The sequence below is a fragment of the Mastigoproctus giganteus genome, chromosome 14, assembly GCF_048544385.1.
Source record: "Mastigoproctus giganteus isolate SK-2022 chromosome 14, ASM4854438v1, whole genome shotgun sequence".
NCBI classification, from domain to species: domain Eukaryota; kingdom Metazoa; phylum Arthropoda; class Arachnida; order Uropygi; family Thelyphonidae; genus Mastigoproctus; species Mastigoproctus giganteus.
The window spans coordinates 5,334,377-5,358,006 of NC_143588.1; the positions used below are offsets into that span (position 1 = coordinate 5,334,377).

General features: G+C 39.0%; 1 protein-coding gene across 1 annotated transcript in view; it reads right to left on the bottom strand.

Moving 5' to 3' along the window:
• Positions 1 to 23,630, bottom strand: part of LOC150074956 (uncharacterized) — a 735,724-nt gene that overhangs the window by 110,151 nt on the left and 601,943 nt on the right. The window contains exon 19 of the mRNA XM_090389002.1: positions 3,522 to 3,653. Coding sequence (XP_090245128.1) covers positions 3,522 to 3,653 — 132 coding nt within the window. The remainder of the gene's footprint in view (positions 1 to 3,521; positions 3,654 to 23,630) is intronic.

Below are 23,630 nucleotides of genomic sequence, written 5' to 3' on the forward strand. Positions count from 1 at the left end.
GGAAAGACCAATTTTACTGAAGATAATATTCCAATGCAGAATTCAGTTAAGTTAAATATTAAAAAAAAAAAAAAAAAAAAAAAAGGGAGAAAGAGATTAGCCAATATGATGATCTGAAGAGAACTCGCCTGAAAAAAAAAAAAAAAAAAAAAAAAATGTGGAACCATTTAAAACTGGTAAGGGCTGGTAGAATAGATTTAAAATCCAGGGAGAAGCCGCTAGTGCAGATCAAGGAGCCGAAACTTTCAAAAAAGAACTTGTTAAAATTATTGAAGAGGGGTATTATGTGTTATAATTCTTAAGTTTTTAACATAGATGAAGCAGGACTTTTGTGGAAACGAATGCCTAAAAGAAGTTTCATACTGAAAGAACAAAAAACATGCCAAGTTTCAAAGCGGCGAAGGATCAGTTGACTTTATTGTTGGGTGGTAACGCTGCGGGCCATTTAAAATTAATACCCCTTTTAGTTTATTTGGAAGAGGGCCAAAGTTCAACTCAAAATCCACACATTTTTCAAGATTAAATTCATCCATTAAATTAAATAAATTAAATTCATTATTTTAATTGGAATTTTAAGTTTACTTTTGATACGCAAGTAGTTACCACATAATTATACGTATGTAATGCAGAATATTTTATATGTGCAAATATTTGAATATTAAATATTTTGACCGACATTTGTGCATCTTTTCATTACCGTTTATTATTGATTAGGAAATATCCTATGGCACCGACCGCAGCTCACAAATACATATGTTACCTTATGGGAAAGCGGCGCTCGCTTAGCGCGGATTCACTTAGCGCTCTATGCTGCTGCAACAGGATCTGGAAAGGTTGAGCAGATGGGCTGAGAGGTGGCAAATGAAGTTTAACATTGACAAATGTAAAGTACTACACATGGGAAACAGCAACCCCAGAGCAACGTATCAACTCTGTGGTACTACACCGACAGTGGTAGAGAATGAAAGGGACTTGGGGGTGGTTGTGCAGGCAGATATGAAGTTCTCTGAGCAGTGCAGATGGGCTGCAAGAGTAGCTCATGGTGTATTGTCAATGATATACAGGAGTTTTTCCAGCAGGGATAGGGAGGTGATTATTCCGTTGTGTAGGGTAGTGGTCGGGCCACACCTGGAGTGCTGTGTACAGGTCTGGGGGCCTCATTTCGGGAGGGATGTGGAGCTGCTGGAACGAGTGCGGAGAGGGGCGGCAGGATTGGTGAGTGGAGCAGGGGGGTGCTCTTGCGGGGAGGGGCTTGGGTTTTGCAAGTTACAGTGTCTGGAGACTAGGCACCAGCGAGGTGATCTGATAGAGGTGTATAGGGCCTTGGGTGGTTTGGGCGTGCTCAATGCTGATGGGATTCTTCCTCTAGCTCAGAAAAATCACTTGAGGGGGCATAAATTCGGATTGGGGAGGGACAGGTGTGGGATGGACGTGCGGAAGTTTGCCTTTGGCCGGCGGGTGGTTGGCTGGTGGAACAGACTTCCATCCCTTGTGGTGGAGGTTGATGGACTAAATAAGTTTAGGGCTCAGCTGGACAGGTATTTTGAACGAACAGAGGGGTGAAGTGGAAGTGGGTTTTTTTTTTTTTTTTTTTTTGGCTGATGCTGCATAAGCTTGCTTTCTTGCATCAAATGCCTCTACTAATGCTAATGCTAATGCTAATGCAAGACCTATGGATAGCATCAGGGAAAATTAGTCAACCAAAACTACCAGCTGCAGAGTGGTAAAGGGATCGAAGTCATGGTAGAGGGAGAGGCCTACAAATAGTTGGGGATGATGCAGGCTCAGCAGTTACAGCACAAGGAAATTAAGGCCTGCCTCACCGAAAAATACCATCAGAGACTCAGAAGTCTGTCGAAAGCAAAGCTAAACGGAGGGAACACAGTTAAAGCCATAAACACCTATGCAGTCCCAATGCTAACATACTCCTTCGGAGTCATAGATTGGATTAATACCAAGCTAGTGGATATCATGAGAAAGACAAGGACAATGATGACCAAAAGCCATCAACACCACCTGAAATCTGCCATGGAGAGACTGACAATTGCCTGGAAAGAAGGAGGAAGGGGTCTGATAGAGCTCATTGAGCTACAGAAGACAGTGATTGTTAACCTGGTCAGGGCCATGCGGTAGATTTTCTCAGTATGATGCAAGTCTTTGAAATGCCACCCCTATTTTGATTTCCCATATTTTGATTTTGCTGCTTATGCCATCCCCTTACGGTGCCGCCTGATGCAGCCGCCTCTCTGCATCATAGTACGGCATGGTCCTGCCTGAAGTATTACTTCCAGAAACACACACAGCACTCCCCCAGGCCATAAGGAAGATAGACAAGCGGTATACCCCATTTAACCTAAGCAAGGAGTCCCCCAACCAGGAGGTTCAAACGAAGCTAGAAAGATGAGCAGAGAAGACACTCCGTGGCAGACACTACAATTATCTCCATTGAGATCACATAGATAAAAGTGCTTCCAATGCATGGTTCACGAGCGGGACACTCTTCCCCAAGACCGAAGGATTCATGCTCGCAGACCTGGTCGAAGACCAGGTAATCAACACCAGGAACTATAGAAAATACATCGCCAAGGAACCCGGAGTGTCTGATGACACATGTCGACGATGCCACCTGGCCTCAGAAATGATCCAACACATAATCACTCAGACTGAGTACACTCATAGACACAACACCAGGTAGCCAGGATAATACATCAGAAGCTAGCAAGGAAATACCAGTTGGTCAAAGAAAGTGTACCATATTACAAGTATGGACCCCAGGCAGTACTGGACCGCACCATAATAAAGGATAGGGAAATCCTGCACAACAGACTGGATATAACCCTTGTGGACAAGAAGGAAAAGGCTACCTATCTTATTGACATAGCGGTACCCAACACAGGCAACCTGCAGAAAACCCATGGGAAAAAATAAGGAAGTACATGAACCTGACAGGAGATCCAAGAGATGTTGCATATGCAACAAGTAACAACCATCCTGATCATCGTGTCAACCACAGGTATGGTGCCAAAGACCCTACATAACAGCCTAGCAGCAATAGGTCTCCCAGCAAACACCTACAAGGAACTCCAGAAAGTTGCAATCCTGAACACCTGTAGGATAGTCAGAGAGTTCCTCGATCAACGGTAACACTAGACATAACGACAACCACCCTGTGTACTTGGTAGTAATACCCATCGTGAGGTGGAACCCCCAATCAGGGAGAAATAATATAAGAGAGCAACAATAATAATAAACTTAAAGTCCACACTTTACTTAAAAACTAAATTTGGTTAACGACATGTTTTTTATTAAAATACAACTGTAAGATTGTTTACCACTACAGTATTTTTTTAAACATTGGTGGAATGCTAATCAAGCAGTCCAATTATACAAAAAAAAAAAAAAAAAAAAAAAAAAAAAAAAGATAAACATTGATTGCTGTTGTTCTTGTTTAGGGAACTATAAATAAAACTATGTTTATTTTGAAGCAAGATAATATACGTCATAAAAACAAAAAGATTTACCTGTTTAACAGCACCATACAGTTCAGCACGCCCTGACATGCGAGACATAGATTGCTCAATTATATCAACTTGAGTGTGGGCCTTTGTTAGCAAATCCCGCATATCAGAATTTGTACATATGGACTCTATGCTCTAAAACAAAAAAATATTCTTAAATATTTAGCAACTCAATTGTAGCAGTAACAGGATATATATTTTTTCTAATAGTATTTTGAAAGGTCTTATTATTAGTAGTATTACTACTAAGTGGATCAAAGTTGACAAAGAATAAAAATAATAATACCGATTATATGAAACTATTCAAGTATACCCACTCTGTAAGAATAAATCACACTTTTTTTCTTTTTTTTTTTAACATTAATTTTAGATATCTGATTTTGCCTCTAAATATAGATATAAACATAAAAGAGGCATCTGGGGTAATTGGAATCTATCTAATTATATTAAGGGAGGCAGAAAATAAGGTAAATAAACCCTTAGCCATAATTAACAGCAAATCAGGTGAGGTTCGTGTAAACTTGATATGTGCAAATGTATCCCCAATTTACAAAGGAGGAATACAATTTTAATTACACATATTATTACAGATGTGTTATAATTAATTTCGGTACAGGGAAAATAATGGAGTCATTGGTTAAAGAAGTAATGCAGGACCATCTACACAGGAGTTTAGATATACTGCAATCACAGCATGGATTTGGTAAAGGATGATCTTGTTTGATTGAATACTATGAGGCAAGAATGAAGGAACTAGATGCAAAAAATAAGTTTTATATCATATATTTAAATTTCAAGGAAGCTTTTGGTGCTGTTGCCCATAAAAGACTGTTGTGAAATTTGGAATACTGTACCATTAAGGGCAAGTTACTGCTATGGATAAAGGAATGGTTGAGTTGAGAAGAAAGCGAGTGGCTATCAATGGACACTGCCCTTCTTGGACTAATATTATTAGTGAAGTCCATCAGGGTTCGATGCTGGGCCCATTGTTGTTTTCTGTATTTATTGTATTTATTAATGATATTGATAAAGGCATATTAGGCTTAATAGCTAAGCCTGCAGATGATACTAAGTTTAATTGTATAATCAGGGTATGTAATCAGGCTACTGCATTGAGATCTGGAAAAATGAGATAGATGGGCTATGAAATGGCAACTGAAGTTTAGCATTGACAAATGCAGGGTACTGTACATGGGTAGCAGTAATCTCAGATTAATGTACACTACCAAATGAGTGGAATACACTGAGGGTAATAGAAAATTAAGAAGACCTCGAGGGAATTGTGCAATTAGATTATGAAGTTCTCTGACAGTGCAGACAGGCTGCCAAAGATAGCTCGTGGGATTTTGTCAATGATATACATTAATTTTGCTGGTAGGGGATAAGTAAGTCATTATCCCATTGTAGCTCACATCTGGTGAGTATGGGCTTGGCACACCCAGGGTCCTGAGCTGGATATCATCATTCTTCTCTTTCTTGGTGATTCCCCTCTACTTCTGACTCTTGTTCTCTCTCTTTCTCAGGGTAATTCAGAAATGTTTTTTTGCTGGTGCAGCAAAAGCCATATGGTTTATAATAATAATAATAATTGCATGGCTCACAAGTGAGACGCTCTTCCCCGAGACTGAAGGATTCATGCTCGCCATCCAAGACCAGGTAATCAACACCAGAAACTATAGAAAATACATCACCAAGGACCTCGAGTGTCTTATGACACATTTTGACGATGCTACCTGGCCTCAGAAACGATCCAACGCAACGCCACGGGATACAAGGTGATCACCCAGACTGAGTACACTCATAGGTAGTCAGGATAATACATCAGAAACCAGCAAGGAAATACCAGCTGATCGAAGAAAGTGTACCATACTACAAGTATGACCCCAGGCAGTACTAGGGACCTCAACCCACAAGCTGTACTGGGACCATGCCATAATAATGGATGAGACAATCCCGCACAACAGACCAGACATAACCCTTCTGGACAAGAAGGAAAAGGCTACCTATCTGATTGACATAGCTGTACCCAACACTGGCAACTTGTAGAAACTCCACGGGGAAAAAAATCAGGAAGTACAGCTAGGCCTCGCATAACGCGAGTTCAATTAATGCGATATTCAGTTAACGCTATTTGAAAAATGATACCACTTTTCACTTTACACAATGCAAATTTCCAGTTAACGCGATCTTTTTTTTTTTTTTTTATGCGATAGTTGAAAAAGATTTGAATTGCGCGTTAAGCTTACCGCGAGTCGTATGGTCAATAAACAAACGTTTGCCTGCTGCCCGCCTCGGTGTGTTCCATCAACCATTGGAAGAAGACGTGTTTCTCTCCTGCTAATAAAGTCAATGCAGACTTGCATTTAAAAATTCAAATTTTTAAATGAGCCAAATGAAAACTTTACCGCGAAGGAGATAACGGTAAAAGAATTAGATGAAATCTTTCATAGCGCATAGAACCTCAAACAAAAGGTATGAGGTTCTCTGCGATATTTATTTCGCCAGGGCCCAGAGAAGATTGTTGCGGCTATCGGAAATTGATTGATGAAAAGAGAAAGTCAACACTGTTCAAATATTTCCGCACCAGTAATTTCTTCATTGTGCATTTTATGTCAGAGGTTCCCCAAGTTTTTCGGTTCACGGTGCCTTTAATGTCTCAGTAATTTTTTTAAGGCGCGCCCAGACCAAAAGAAATACCTAACAGTTTCGTTTAGTAGTTAGGTCCAAACAATTTAATAAGAAATGTTGAAACTGTGAACTACCTCGAGCTAGTAGTTCGCGCGGTGTCCGACAGATGTCGAGTATCGCTGCGTTTCCCTCGAAAATTTAAAATATTCCGCTGTTTTATGCAATAAACATTTAATTCCCTAATTATTTTCATTATCTTTTACATTATATACAGTTAAAAAGTTATTTAAAAGGTATTTTTAAAATTCTTTATGGACATTCCAGAAGGTCAAGGACCAATTATAATTTTTCCTATCGATTATTATATTCGATTAATGCGTTACCGTTTTGCACGATGCACTTGCGGGACGAATTAATCGCGTTAATCAAGGCCCGCCTGTACACAAACCCAAGACAGGAGAAAGAGATGTGGTATATGCAACAAGTAACGACCATCCCGATCATCCTGTCAACCACAGGTATGGTGCCAAAGACCCTACATAACAGCTTAGCAGCAATAGGTCTCCCAGTGAACACCTGTAGGAAATTCAGAGAGTTCCTTGACCAACAGTAACACCAGACATAACAACTATCATCCTGTGTACTTGGTAACAATACTAGTCATGAGGTGGAACTCCCAATCAGGGAGAAATAATATAAGCGCAATAATAATAATAATAAGGCAGTGGTTTGGTCGAATCTTGAGTACTGCGTACAATTATCAACTCTAAAATGAGGGTCTGTGTGAATATGGTGCTCAAGAGTCTATCTTGGGGAACTAAAATAATATCAGTAAAGAAGTTCCAGAAATGCTTCCAATCATAAAGTTGACAAAGCAAATAATTTATACGTTCAATTTTAATTTATTTATTAAGTCATTATTGGAACTTTGTAGTCAACCATGTTCACATAAGTCTATATTTTTTATTAATGTTTTTTTTTTTTTTTTTTTTTCCAACCTCATAGTGCACTAGTACTTCTCTTTTATATGGTATTTTGAGCATTGGATAAAGCCTGATTGCCTTTATGAAACTGGAAATATCTGTAATACTAGATTTATTACTGAAGAGGACTGTAAGGGTGATAGGTGATTGCATGTGGTGGAGAACTGAAAAAGAAATTTGTCTTTCATTTTCATATTCAAGCAGGTGCAGTCCCAGATGGTGATATAGCCTTCCCTTATGATAAAAAAATGCAGATTTTTTACTGCTACATGGTGATTAAAGCTTAATGATTCCCAGGAACACTACTTCAGCTCCCTTCTCACATAAGAAAATCCTGGCACCAGCATGTATTCAAAGAAATCTAAATATGTGTTTAACTGATTTGACTTTGTTGCAAATTTGACATCTTGGAGAAGGTTCTGTTCAGTGAAGGAAAGGTATGGGTGTGTTCTATTCTTATTCTGGACAGGAATGTCCCCCCCCCAATTTGCTTGAAGGCCATTTTTAAATGTTTGGTATAACCTGATTCAATTTGCATGAAATGCCAAACATGGTTTGGCAAGCTCTCGGAATTACTCATCTGTAGTTAGAGTATGGAGTAAAAATGATGTTATGGACAAATGTGACTGTCTTTGCTTCTCCATTTCCATTTATTCCTATGTCTTGTAATCCAGTAAAACTGTATATCTTGTCTTCATTTGTGAGATTTATTAAAATCTGATGGCGTGCCTAATAGTGCTCGTAAAATGCTCAGGGAATTGGTGTGTGTATATATATATGTGTGAATCAATGAATGATATATATATATATATATATATATAAACAAAAAGGTAAATATCAGTATATCTGTGTATATGGTAGGGAAGTTGAGCTATCAGATGTAATAATCATAGAAATCAATTTACCTGAAATAAAAATAAAATGCAATTAATAAGGGCATAATTATTGTAAGCACCTAATGCTGTGTGTGTCCTAGGACTTTAACTACTTCATCATAGGGTCGGCAGCAAAAATCGTAGGAGCCACGGTAATAGGCCAGGTCTCTGTTTCTGTTATGATGTACACATAAACGGTATACGTATACATCACAGCTGACCCGACAGAGTCTATTTTCTATTTTTTTTATCCTTCCTTCTATTTTCAGAACGAAGGATAAAAAACTATAAAATAAAAATAATAATTATATATAAATAATAAATAAAATCCTGCGGAAAGAGAAGAATGCAGTGTAAACTCAAAAAAATCTAAGAGATGGGGCAAAACAAGAAAACTTACTGATTATATGAACTGGCAGATGTTGAAAGTCAATGGTGATTGAAGGAGAGAGCTGAGTGTTCACTTACTGGCCGAAAGCTACTTCAATAATATAAAAGTAGTTAATATTACTGAAGTGGCCCCATGTGGGAGGGGGAAAGGTGTGAAATCGTAAACCGGAACTGTACCTGTGTGATGGGGAAGTGAGCAATTAGTGTGGAAAAGACACTAAAGAAGTAGTGTGGAAAAGACACTAAACTTTGTAATAGAAGAAACAAGTAGCGATAGTAGAGAAATAGCATCTCGATATCGCTTTCGGCCAGCCTAATTGCTCATGAGAAATAAAATGTAGTAAAAAGAACAGCAGAAAGTAATTGAAACGGAGGTGAATAAAGTAGTGCTCGGGCAGTCTGGGGTTGCAAGCCGGTACCACACATGGTCCCTGGACGGATGATTGGAAAATTGCCTCAATTGTTGGAAACACAAAGATTATACGTTGATAGCCTGATAGAATAACCTAGTTAATCTTTGTGTTTCCAACAATTACATTTTTGACGGTAAATTATCTACTTACAAACCATAGGCACCCCCATGGGTAGCTCTGCTAGCTGCACCTTAGCTAACTTATATCTATATTGGTCCGAGACAGCTCTACCCACAGACATACAGCTTTATAGATACATTAATGACTTGATAATTTTCAACTACCCAACTTTTAAACAGGACTTTGTTGGTTTTTACACCGCAGAACTGACCCTGGACAAAACAAATAATAATGACCTTTCGGCCAAATACCTTGACATAGATATAAAAATCGACAGCCCCTATACTGCTATCAACATATACAACAAAAGAGAAGCTTTTAGCTTCAAGGTAGTCAGTCTTATCCATTGGCACTCTAACATTTCTAAAAAAGTTCATGCAAACATAATTCTTTCCCAATGTATAAGAATTGCTACAATATGCAATAGCATCAGTCTATTTTCAGACTACAATAAATTACTACATAATAAATTCCCAGCTGCTTTCCTCTACCACCACTTCAAAAAAGCATTTAATATTATTAAATTTAAAAACATTACAAACTACAACCTAGTTCTAAACATCATGTCAGTAGACTAACCTCCTTTATAATCTGGCCTGTACATATTGTACAGTTTCATACCCCCCCCCCCCCCGACTCTGTCATGTCTCACAGTAGGAAAGCTCGGCCCACGGACTGTCTATTGATTCTTGTCTTGTCGTCGTTTTTGTGTATTTTTATCTTATTTTTAGATTATATTTATATTATTTTGATTTTAATTTCTTTAACATTGCCACTATTGACTTAAACATATGAGGCAATTGTCCAGTCATCCGTCAAGGGACCATCTGTAGTACAGGCTTGCAACTCCGGACTGCCCGAGCACTACTTTATTTACCTCCGTTTCAATTACTTTCTGCTGTTCTTTTTACTACATTTTATTTCTTGTGAGCAATTAGGCTGGCCGAAAGCGATATTGCGATGCTATTTCTCTACTATCGCTACTAGTTTTTCTATTACAAAGTTTAGTGTCTTTCCACACTACTTTGTTAGTTTTTGTTTCTCCCTCTGCTGGCTTTTTGCCTTATCTGTTTAATTGCTCACTTCCCCGTCACACAGGTACAGTTCCGGTTTACGATTTCACACCTTTCCTCCCTCCCACATGGGGCCACTTCAGTAATATTCAATACTTTTATATTATTGAAGTAGCTTTCGGCCAGCAAGTGAACACTCAGCTCTCTCCTTCAATCACCATTGACTTTCAACGTCTGCCGGTTCATATAGACAGTAAGTTTTCTTGTTTTGCCCCAACTCTTAGATTTTTTTTGAGTTTACACTGCATTCTTCTCTTTCTGCAGGATTTTATTTATTATTTATATATAATTATTATTTTTATTTTATAGTTTTTTATCCTTCCTTCTGATCTCTGTCAGGTCGGCTATGATGCATACGTATACCGTTTACGTGTACATCATAACAGAAACAGAGACCTGGCCTATTGCCATGGCTCCTACGATTTTTGCTGCTGACCCTGTGATGAAGTAGTTAAAGTCCTAGGACCCACAGCATTAAGTGCTTACAATAATTATGCCCTTATTAATTGCATTTTATTTTTATTTCAGGTAAATTGATTTTTTACTTACAGGTTCTCCCTATTCTTCCATGGTTATTACACCTGATAGCTCTATCCCCCTACCATATACGCAAATACACTGATATTTACCTTTTTGTCTATTATTCATTATGGTTTCCGGTTCTTTCTATGTTTACCGTAGTACCCGGATCCATAACCTAGTCTTATATATATTTTATAAATTTTGCATAAACTCTAACAGCTCATTCCTGTTTAATAAGACTTTCGTACTTTCATTGTATCTTTATCATTTTTATATATATCATTCATTTCTGATATCTTGTATATTTTAAATGGTTCAGTGCCATGCATAGTGCTTCTACTTCTGTTATGTAATTCTGCAATGTAGAAACACCATAATGTTTTTACATTACAGAATTCTCTTCAAGTAGTCTACACAACAATATTACTTCTGGAAAGACTGCTGTTACACCATGGAAGTTTCTTATTTCAGTTCATCTGTGTATATCCGGAACATAACTACAAAATTGTGCACAATGCATTGTATGTAACTGTTGAAATCTAGCCTTAAGTAATGTTTTTTTACCTTGGTGCCATAATGAAAGGTCACACTGTAGAGGTTGTATGTTGGAAGTATCAGTTGGTGCTTGTGCCAACATATATACTGAGATGAATACAGATGTTGCACTATCTATATTAAGATCAATATAAATTTCTTTCTTTATAGTTAATAGATGTTTTCCCATCTCAGGTAAAACATAAAACAAGGTTCTTTTCAAAGCAGGGTTCTCATGTGGGGATTGTCTTATGTGCATCTTCAGCACTCCCAATTTCTTGCATCCTGCATCAGTTAAAGCTGGCTACCTTAATTGTAAGATTCATCCATATATTCCAAATCCACTTAGATTCTTCAAATGCCAGAAGTATGGACATCCCCAAACAGCATGAAAAGGTACAGTTACTTGTCCCTTCTGTGGCTCAAAAAACCACTCTCAATCTGAATGCACTTCTGTAACACTACAATATCCCAATTGTCAGTGTATTCTAGAGTATTCCTACGTATTCTAGAGCAGTGTTTCTCAACCTTTTCGTTGCTGAGGGGGCACTTTTAAAGATGCTAAACTTTTGCAGCACACTACACTCCATAATCACTACTATATTCATATATTCACAAACAAGAATTACACAGAGGGGTAGAATTACACAGAGATCAAAACAAGAAATTATTTCTGTTGGGTATATTTAAACATACACTTATTATTTGTGTCGTATAAGTGAACAGATCTAGTAATAAGAATCAAAGCGTGATGTCACATTGACCGCCGGAAGGTGCTCGGATCGGCACAGCATAAATAAATGAATTTTTTGTTTGAATTAATTTTTATTATAAAACTTGGATTTTTAAAATTTTTTTTTCTAATCTGCATTTTTCGCAGCACACTTGAAGCATACTTGTGGCAAGCAGGTTGAGAAACAGAGCTTGTGAAGTATGGAAAATGGGTTAAAAAATTCTAAAGTATACGGTACAGAAAAATGTCTCATATCAAGAAGCGCACCAACAGATATTAAGCCTGATGCCTTCCAAATCATATGTCAATGCAGTCAAAAACACAAAACAGTTTCAACATAGGCAGATATTACAATTCCTCCTAAAATATCTCTTTCAATGGGCTATATCATTCTGAAAGCACTAGAAACAGAGTAAAACAAATTCAACTAATACCAAGCTACCTCAAAATTCCCCCAAGTCAGAATCATTGACAATGGAGGAAAGACCCAAAACCTGCATGGAATAAACAATTAGATCAAAATATGGACACTGATGAAAACTCAGATAATGTGAATCTAGTGCTACTGCTACATAGTGATGATGAGATGGATGTTCGTCATACAGTATTTTCAAAACAAGGCAAATTTAAAGAGAATCAAAGGAAAATAAAGGGAAAATTATCACTCAGTGGAATTGTACAAACTTAAGAAACAACCTATGTGAAGTAAAATATCTAATACATCAGCATGACCCATCCAGCATTGGCTTACAGGAAACGCATTAATCTTCAAATTATACTTCCCAGTTCTCAAGTTATATCTCTGTATAAACTTGACAGATCTATTGAATCCCCAGCAAGGGGAGAAGCAGCAATTTTAGTTTGTAGAAACATGCCATCCAAACCTATCCAGCTTAGCATCTCTGTAGAAGTGGTAGCGTTGTTCGCATTGTTCTTTACATTACTGTCACTAGTGTCTCCATTTATATTCCATCTTTCTTTTTTTCATTAGTGAAGGGAACGAAAGGGTGGTAAGAACAGCTAACCACCCTTTCGCTCCCTTCACTAATTTTGTTGCTGTTCTCTACACCCCTTCGAGCAGACCTACATTCTTTCTAAAATGAGGCACATCCATTGCCTTGTAAAATGGGATAATCACCTCCTTATCCCTACTAGCAAAGTTCCTGTATATCATTGGCAAAACCCCATGAGCTGTCCTGGTAGCCTGTAAACATTACACAGAGAACTTCACACGTGACTTCAAAAATGTATTTTCCTTAGGTATTTTTCATTTTCCACTAACCAAATTAATGTATCAACTGTGCTGATCCATTAATCTGGGATTTCTGCTACCATATGCAATACCTTGCATTCATGAATGTTAAACTTCATCAAATTTATTAACTATAAATTTGACAAGCTTCAAGTGCTAGTCAAGACATCAAAGGCAGATACTGTTGGGATATTAGAGACATGGTGTAACGCAGATATATGTAGTGCAGAATTGGAATTTGGGAATTTGTAGTACAAGGTGTACAGGAAGGATAGACAGGACAAGACAGGAAGGGAGGAGGAATTATGCTGTTAGTTAAATTAACGGCATAACTAAGGAAGTGCATCCAATTGATGTTGTTGAACAATGCAAAGTTGAGTCTGTTTGGTGTGACATAAGCACTAGGAAAGTAAAAATGAGAGTAGGTGTGTGTTAAAGACCTAATGAATCTGATGAGTATAATGAGCAATTGTGCAGAGAAACAGAGTGAGCCAGTAAATCAGAATGTCTTATAATGGTGGATTGTAACTTTAAAGATATTGACCGGAACTTGTGGATGTCACTCGCACACTAGAGACTGTTTTGGATTTATTGGATGACTGTTTTCTACAGCAGCATGTTTGAGAGGCAAACAGAGGGAGGAATACTCTTGATCTGATACCAGCAGTGATCATTAGATCTGATTATCAGCAGTGATTATTCATGCATTAAGAATTTGCAGATAAAGGAACCACTGGGTGAGAGGGATCACAATGTACTGATATGGAAATTATTTAAAGATGCAACTACAATCAAGGCTAAAGGGACGGGCTTTTGCTTTCGTAAAGGAGAATACAGGGATCTCAGACAGTTTTTAAATTCTGTACAGTGGGATCTACTAATGATGTTACCAATATTTAATTCTAAATGGGAAGCCGTCAGGGACATAATCTTGGAAGATACTAGGTTTTTCATTCCAACTAAGAAATACCGTTCAAGGTTGAGGCCTAAATGGATGTCATATGAATTAATGAGGCTCATGGCAGAGAAGAAAAATGTATGGAATGCATATAAATTATCAGGTGACAGAGAAGCCTATGACAAATATAAGCTTGTCTGTAATTAAGTCACAAAGGAGGTTAGACAGGCGAAGGCAGATTACGAGAAACCTTTGGCAAAGGAAGCAAAGAAAGACAGAAAAGGGTCTTTACTTATGTAAACTCTAGAAGGAAAGGGATGAATCAGATTGGACCACTTAACATAGATGGGTTGACTATTGATGATCATGCTCAGGTAGCTGATTAAATGAATGAGTAAATTTTCGTCTACATTCACACATGAGGAGTTATTCAATGAGGGGAACGTGAGAAGTTTATCAAACAGTGTCTGCAATTCTGCCCAGACACGATAGGAGGGAGTATATGATGAGAGCCTTGACGATCAATTTGGCCCTGGAAAGATTGTGCAAGGATCAAGGGGTAGAATTTTTTCAGCCTGCTCTGTACTTGTTAACAGGAGAGACTGCTTCTACAGGGATGGGATACACTTAAATAGAAAGGGTGCAAGAATATTTGCTAATGCTATCGAGGCAGTGTTAGGTGGGTCGGAAAACTGCTAGCTTGGGGAGATACAAGGAGTAATAGATTAACAGTAGCCACTGGCAGAGGTGAAAGTGATTCTTGCACTGCTTCTATTGGAATGAGCAGAAGCCTGAAAAAAGAATGGGTTGTGTTAGGCTAGCTAAGAATAGGAACAGGTGCATGTATACTTGCATGTACACCAATCCAAGAAGTTTGGTAAATAAATTTGATGAATTTGAGGTATTGCTCAAAGCATCAAAGGCGGATATTGTTGGGATATAAGAGACGTGGTGTCACACAGATATAAGGAATGCAGAACTGGAATTTGGGGAGTACAACGTCTACAGAAAGATAGAAATGGAGGAGGGGTTATGCTTTTAGCTAAGAAACACATAAAACCCAAGGAAGTGAAGCCAGTCGATATCACTGGACAGTGCAGTGTCGAGTCAGTTTAGTGTGACATAAGCATTGGGAGATCAAAATTGAGAGTAGGAGTGTGCTATAGGCCTAATGACTCTGATGAGTATAATAAGAAACTGTACAGGAAAATAGAGTGGGCCAGTAAATCAGGGAGTCTTATAATGAGGGATTTTAATTTCCCACACATTGACTGGAATTTGAGGGTTGGTCACTCACACATTAGCAAGGCTTTTGTGGATTTAATGGATGATTGTTTTCTACATCAGCATGCTCGGAAGGCAACTAGAGGGAGTAATACTCTTGATCTGATTATCAGTAGTGATCCTTCATGCATTAAGAATCTTCAGATAAAGGAACCATGAGGTGGCAGTGATCACAGTGTGCTGAAGTGGGATTTACTCAAAGAGGTAACTACCATCAGGGGTAAAGGGAAGGGTTATTGCTTTCGTTAAGGTGACTACAATGGTCTGAGACAGTATTTAAATTCAATACAGTGGGACCAACTGATGATCTTACCAACAGCAAACTCAAAATGGGAAGCATTCAAAGAACTTATCTTGGAAGCTACTAGGCTTTACATACCAACTAAGAAATATTGTTCAAGGTTTAGGCGTAAATGGACGTCAGATGAACTAATGAGACACAAGGCAGAGAAGATAATGCATGGGATACATATAAATTAACGTGACACAGAAGCCTATGATAGATATAAGCTGGTCTGAAGCCAAGTCACAAAGGAGGTTAGGCAGGCAAAGGCAGATTATGAGAAATCTTTGGCAAAGGATGGAAAGAAAAACAGCAAAGAGTTCTTTACTTATGTAAACTCTAGACGGAAGGGGATGAATCAGATTGGTCCACTTGATGTCGATGGTTCAACTGTTGATGATCCTGCTCAGGTAGCTAACAAACTAAATGAATATTTTCCATCGACATTCACACACGAGGAGTTATTCAGCGAGGGGAATGCCAAAGGTGTATTCAACTCTGGCAGTAAGCTAGATAATCTTGTAATAACTGAGTGCAAAGTGGAGGAGAAATTGTTGAAGATAAACACAAGAAAGGCACCTGGTGTGGATGGGATCTATCCAGTTATATTAAAGGAGGCAGCAAAGGAAGTAAGCAAACCCTTAGCCATAATTATGAGAGCTTCCTTGGACTCAGGGGAGGTACCCAAAAACTGGAGATGTCCAAATGTGACCCCAATTCACAAAGGAGGATCAAAGGCTGACACGAGTAATTATAGACCTATGAGTTTAACTTCTGTTCCAGGAAAATTAATGGAGACACTGGTTAAAGAAGCACTGCAGGATCTTCTAGACAAGACTTCAGTTATAGCTCGTACTCAGCATGGTTTTGTAAAGGGGAAGTCTTGCTTGACCAATCTGATTGGATACTATGATGCAGTCACAAAATGAGCTGGAGACAGGAAATAATTTTGATATTATATACTTGGATCTTAGAAAGGCTTTTCATACTGTTGCACATTAGCATTAGTAGAGGCATTTGATGCAAGAAAGCAAGATTATGCAGCATCAGCCAAAAAAAAAAAAAAAAGGAAACCACTTCCACTTCACCCCTCTATTCTTTCGAAATACCTGTCCAGCTGATCCTTAAACTTATTTTCACTATCAACTTCCACGACAAGGGATGGAAGTCTGTTCCACCAAACAATCATCCGGTGGTAAAAGCAAATTTCCGCACATCTATCCTACATCTGTCTTTCCTCAATTTGAAGTTATGCCCTCTCAGGTGATTATTCTGAGCAAGAGGAAAAATCCCATCAGCATTGAGCATGCTCAAACCATTCAAGGCTTTATACACCTCTATCAGATCACCTTGCTGGTGCCTAGTCTCCAGACACTGTAATTTGCAAAACATAAGCCTTTCTTCGTAAGAGCACCCCTTTGTTCCATTCACTAATCTTGTTGCCCTTCTCTGTACTCGTTCCAGCAGCTCTACATCCTTCTTGAAATGAGGCCTCCAGACCTGTATACAGTACTCTAGGTGTGGCCTGACCATCGCCTTATACAATGGAATAATCACCTCCTTATCCCTGCTAAAAAAAATTCTATATATCATTGACAAGGCACCATAAGCTACTCTTGCAGCTCGTCTGCACTGCTCAGAGAACTTCATATCTGCCTGCACAACCACCCCAGGTCCCTTTCATTCTCTACCACTGTCAGTGAGTACCATAGAGTTGATACATTGCTCTGGGGTTGCTGTTTCCCATATGTAGTACTTTACATTTGTCAATGTTAAACTTCATTTGCCACCTCTCAGCCCATCTGCTCAACCTTTCCAGATCCTGTTGCAGCAGCATAGTGTCAGTAGTGTCCTTGACAACCCTGCCAACCTTCGTATTGTCTGCAAACATCGACATTAAGCTTGATATACAACCATCAATATCATTTATAAATACAGAAAACAATAATGGACCCAACACTGAACCTTGAGGGACTCCGCTGATAACATTAGTCCATGATGAGCAGTGTCCATTGATTACGACTCTCTGTCTTCTCCCCCTCAACCACGCCTTTATCCATAGCAGCAATTTGCCTCCAATGCTACATTGCTCCAATTTGTGCAGCAGTCTTCCATGTGCGACAGTATCATAAGATCAAATTATATAATATCAAAGTTATTTCCTGCATCCAGTTCTTTTGTGACTGCATCAAAGTATCGAATCAAATTGGTCAAGAAGAATTCCCCTTAACAAAATCATGCTGTGTCCGAGCGATACCTGAAGTCTTGTCTAGATGATCCTGCAGTGCTTCTTTAACCAGTGCCTCCATTAACTTTCCTGGAACAGAAGTTAAACTCACATGTCTATAATTACTTGTGTCAGCCTTTGATCCTCCTTTGTGAATTGGGGTCACATTTGCACATCTCCAGTCTGTGGGTACCTCCCCTAAACCTTGAACAATATTTCTTAGTTGGTATGTAAAGCCTAGTAGCTTCCAAGATAAGTTCTTTGAATGCTTCTCATTTTGAATTTGCTGTTGGTAACATCTTCAGTTGGTCCCACTGTGTAGAATTTAAATACTGTCTCAGTCCATCATAGTCGCCTTTAAGAAAGCAATAACCCTTCCCTTTACCCCTAATTGTAGTTACCTCTTTGAGTAAATCCCACTTCAGCACACTGTGATAACTTCCACCTAGTGGTTCATTTATCTGCAGATTCTTAATGCATGAAGAATCACTACTGATAATCAAATCAAGAGTATTACTCACTCTATTTGCCTCCCGAACATGCTGATATAGAAAACTATCATCCAATAAATCCACTAAAGCCTTGCTAGTCTGTGAGTGACCAGCCCCCAAATTCCAGTCAATATCTGGGAAATTAAAATCTCCCATTATAAGACTCTCTGATTTACTGGCCCACTCTATTTCCCTGTACAGTTTCCTATTATACTCATCAGAGTCATTAGGCCTATAACACACTCCTACTCTCAATTTTGATCTCCCAATGCTTAGGTCACACCAAACTGACTCGACACTGCACTGACCTGCGATGTCGACTGGCTTAACTTCCTTGGATTTTATGTGTTTCTTAACTAATAGCTTATTATCTATATAATATCGGTGTATAGATACACCATAGACAACTCTTAAGAAACTACAAAGTATTTGATTTAGGCATCATTTGCTCTGTTTCTCATGTGGGATAAGGAGGTGATTATTCCCTTGTATAAGGCAATGGTCAGGCCACACCTTGAGTACTGTATACAGGTCTGGCGGCCTCAGAGCAAATGAGAAACAGAGCAAATAATGCCTACAACAACTACTTTGTAGTTTCTTAAGAGTTGTCTATGTGTATGTATACACCGATATTATATAGAAAATAAACTCTTAACTCTTAACTTATTATGTCTTGTGCATTTAGTTAATTTTAACTAATAGCATATCCCCTCCTTCCTTCCTATCCTGTCTATCCTTTCTGTAGACATTGTACTCCCCAAATTCCAGTTCTGCATTCCTTATATCTGTGTGACACCACGTCTCTGATATCCCAACAATATCTGCCGTTGATGTTTTGAGCAATACCTCAAATTCATCAAATGTATTTAATAAACTCCTAGCATTGGCGTACACGCAAGTATACATGCACCTGTTTCTATTCTTAGCTACACCACATGGAAGACTGCTGCACAAATTGGAGCAGTGTGGCATTGGAGGCCAATTGCTGTTATGGATAAAGGGGTGGTTGAGGGGGAGAAGACAGAGAATGGTAATCATTTGTTGTTGTTTGTTTGTTATTTGGTTTTTAGGAGCATTAGCAACTAAGGCCACATTGCTCCAGGATATGCGGTGGTCATTCCCTGACCTTTCCTCATCTTCCATATTTGGTGGTGACGGGCTCAAACCCTGATCTAATCAAGAAGCGTGTGCTACGCACTGCAGCTAATTCCCACCTGGCTACAGAGGCTCCAAGTGGTAATCAATGGACACTGCTCATCATGGACTAATGTTATTAGTGGAGTCCCTTAGAGTTCAGTGTTGAGGCCATTATTGTTTTCTGTATTTATAAATAATATTGATGATGGTATATCAAGCTTAATATCCAAGTTTGCAGATAATACAAAAGTTGGCAGAGTTGCTCAGGACACGACTGACGCTATGCTGCTGCAACAGGATCTGGAAAGGTTGAGCAGATGGGCTGAGAGGTGGCAAATGAAGTTTAACATTGACAAATTAAAGTACTACATATGGGAAACAGCAACCCCAGAGCAAACTCTGTGGTACTACACTGACAGTGGAAGAGAATGAAAGGGACCTGGGGGTGGTTGTGCAGGCAGATATGAAGTGCTCTGAGCAGTGCAGACGGGCTGCAAGAGTAGCTCATGGTGTCTTGTCAATGATATACAAGAATTTTTCTAGCAGGGATAAGGAGGTGATTATTCCCTTGTATAAGGCAATGGTAAGGCCACACCTTGAGTACTGTATTCAGGTCTGGAGGCCTCATTTCAAGAAGGATGTAGAGCTGCTGGAATGAATACAGAGAAGGGCAAAAGATTAGTGAATAGAACAAGGGGTTGCTCTTACGAAGAAAGGTTTAAGTTTTGCAAATTACAGTGTCTGGAGACTAGGCACCGGCGAGGAAATCTGATAGAGGTGTATAAAGCCTTGAATATTTTGAGCATGCTTAGTGCTGATGGGATTCTTCCTCTTGCTCAGAATAATATCACCTGAGAGGGCATAAATTCAAATTGAGGAAAGACAGATGTAGGGTAGATGTGCGGAAATTTGCCTTTAGCCAGTGGGTAGTTGGTTGGTGGAACAGACTTCCATCCCTTGTTGTGGAAGTTGATAGCCTAAATAAATTTAAGGCTCAGCTGGACAGGTATTTTGAATGAACGGAGGGGTGAAGTGGAAGTTTTTTTTTTTTTTTTTTGGCTGATGCTGCATAAGTTTTCTTTCTTGCATCATATGCCTCTACTAATGCTAATGCTAACACTAACAGTGAGCTAAGTGATTTTGTAATAACTGAGAGCAACGTGGAGGTTGTTGAAGTTTAACGTAATGAAGGCACCTGGGGTAGATGGGATTGTTGTAATTTGGGTTTTAGGAGCATTAGCAACTAAGGCCATATTGCTCCGGAGATATGCAGTGGTCATTCCCTGACCTTTCCGCATCATCCGTATTTGGTGGTCACGGGCTCGAACCCCGGTCTAATCAAGAACCGTGTGCTACGCACTGCAGCTCCTGCCAACCTGGCTACAGAGGCCCAGGGTAGACAGGATCTATCCAGTTATATTAATGGAGGCAGCAAAGGAAGTAAGCAAACCCATAGCCATCATCATGAGTACATCCATGGACTCAGGGGAGCCACATGGAATGGAGGTGTGCAAATGTATCCCCAATTCACAAAGGGGTTCAAAAAGTGACACGAGTAATTATAGACTAGTTAGTTTAACTTCTGTTCCAGGTAAAACAATGGAGTCACTGGTTAAAGATGCACTGCAGGATCATCTAGACAAGACTGCAGCAATAATTCAGGCACAGCATGGGTTTGTTACGGGAAAGTCTTGTCTGACAAATTTGATTGGATATTATGATGTGGTTACAAAGGAACTGGATTCAAAAAATAATTTTGATATCATATACTTGGATTTCAGGAAAACTTTTGACACTTGCGCATGGAAGATTGCTGTACAAATTGGAGCAGAATGGTATTAAGGGTAAGTTGCCACAATGGATAAAAGGATGGTGGGAGAAGAGAGAAAGTGGTAATCAATGTGCAACTCTTCATGAACTAATGTTATTAGTGGAGTCTCAGGGTTCGGTGTTGGGTCCACTGTTGTTTTGTATATTTATCAATGATATTGATCAAGATATATCAGGCTTAGTGTCGAAGTTTGCAGATGATACAAAGGTTGGCAGGGTTTACTTGGATTTCAGGAAAGCTTTTGACAGTTTTGTGCATGGAAGACTACTGCACAAATTGGAGCAGAATGGTATTAAGGGTAAGATGCTACAATGGATAAAAAGGTAGTTAACTGTGAGAAGACAGAGGGTAGTAATCAATGGACACTGCTCTTCGTGGATTTATGTAATTAGTGGAGTCCCACAGGGTTTAATGTTTCGCCCACTGTTTGTATATTTATCAATGATATTGATGAAGGTAGTAGTGGCATGTGATGCAAGAAAGCAAGTGTATGAGCTTATGCAGCATCAGCCAAAAAAAAAAAATCACACCATTCCCTCCAAATGCCTGTCCAGTTCCTCCTTAAATTTTTTCAACCTATCAACTTCCACAACGACAGATGGAAGTTTGTTCCAGCAATTAACCACCCGCTGTTTAAAGGCTAATTTCCGCACATCTATTCTACTTCTGTCCTTTCTTAATTTGGATTTATGCCCCTTTAGGTTCGTGATCTGAACAAGGGGAAGGATCCCATCAGAATTCAGCGTGCTCAACCCATTCAAGGCCTTATATACCTCAATCAGATCAACGCACATATGCCTAGTCTCCAACCACTGCAATTTGCAGAACTTAAGCCTCTCTTGGTAAGAGGATCCCTTCATTCCCCTCACCAATCTTGTTGCCTTTCTCTGTACACGCTCAAGTAAATCTACATCCTTCCTAAAATGAGGCCTCCTGACCTGTACACAGTACTCAAGGCATGGCCTGATCATTGCCTTATACAGAGGGACAATCATCTCCTTTTCCCTGCTAGCAAAATTCCTATATATCATTGACAAAACCCCATGACCTGCCTTGGCAGCCTGTCTGCATTGCTCCTAAAACTTCATATCTGACTGCACAATTACTCCCAGGTCTTTTTCATTTTCTACCACCATAAGTGTAGTACCACACAGGTGGTACGTTTCGATGAGGTTACTTCTACCCATATGCAGTACTTTGCATTTGTCAAGGTTAAACTTCAGTTGCCACTTCTTAGCCCATCTGCCCAAATTATCTAGATCCCGTTGCAGTAGCACGCTGCCATTACTGTCATTAACAACCCTGCCAACCTTTAAATCATCTGCAAACTTCGACACTAAGCCTCACAAACCTTCATCAATATCATTGATAAATACACAAAACAACAGTGGATCCAACACCAAACCCTGTGGGACTCTTCTAGTAACATTAGTCCACGAAGAGCAGCACCCATTGATTACCACCCTCCGTCTTCTCCCACTTAATCATCCTTTTATCCATTGTAGCAACTTATCCTTAATACCATTCTGCTCCAATTTGTACAGTAGTCTTCCATGTGCAACAGTGTCAAAAGCTTTCCCGAAATACAAATATATGATATCAAAATTATTTTTTGCATCCAGTTCCTTTGTAACGACATGATAATATCTTATCAAATTTGTCAGACAAGACTTTCCCTTAACAAACCCATGCTGTGTCTGAATTATTGCTGCAGTCTTGTCTAGATGATCCTGCAATGCATCTTTAACCAGTGACTCCATTATTTTACCCGGAACAGAAGTTACTCGTGTCACCCTTCGATACCCCTTTGTGAATTGGGGATGCATTTGCACATCTCCAGTCAGTGGGAACTTCCCCTGAGTCCAAGGATGCTCTCATAATTATGGCTAAGTGTTTGCTTAGTTGCTTTGCCGCCTCATTTAATATAACTGGATAGATCCCATCCACCCCATGTGCCTTTTTTATGTTTAACTTCAACAATTTCTCCTCCACTTTGCTCTCGGTTATTACAAAATCATTAAGTATCCTGCTACAATTTGATAACCTTCTGCCATTTTCAAACCTTAATAATTTCTCACGTGTGAATGTAGATGCAAAATACTCATTCAGTTTGCTATCTGAACAAAGATCATCAATAGTCGAACCATCGAAGTCAAGTGGACCAATCAGATTCATCCCCTTCCTTTTAGAGTTTATATAAGTAAAGAAATCCTTGCTGTTTTTCTTTACATCTTTTGCCAAGGATTTCTCGTAATCTGCCTTCGCCTGCCTAACCTCCTTTGTCACCTGATTACAGACTAGCTTATATCTGCCATAGGCTTCTGTGTCGCCTGATAATTATTGCTGCAGTCTTGCATCCCATGCATTTTTCTTCTCTTTATGAGTCTCATTAGTTCATCAGATAACCATTTAGGCCTAAACCTTGAACAATATTTGTT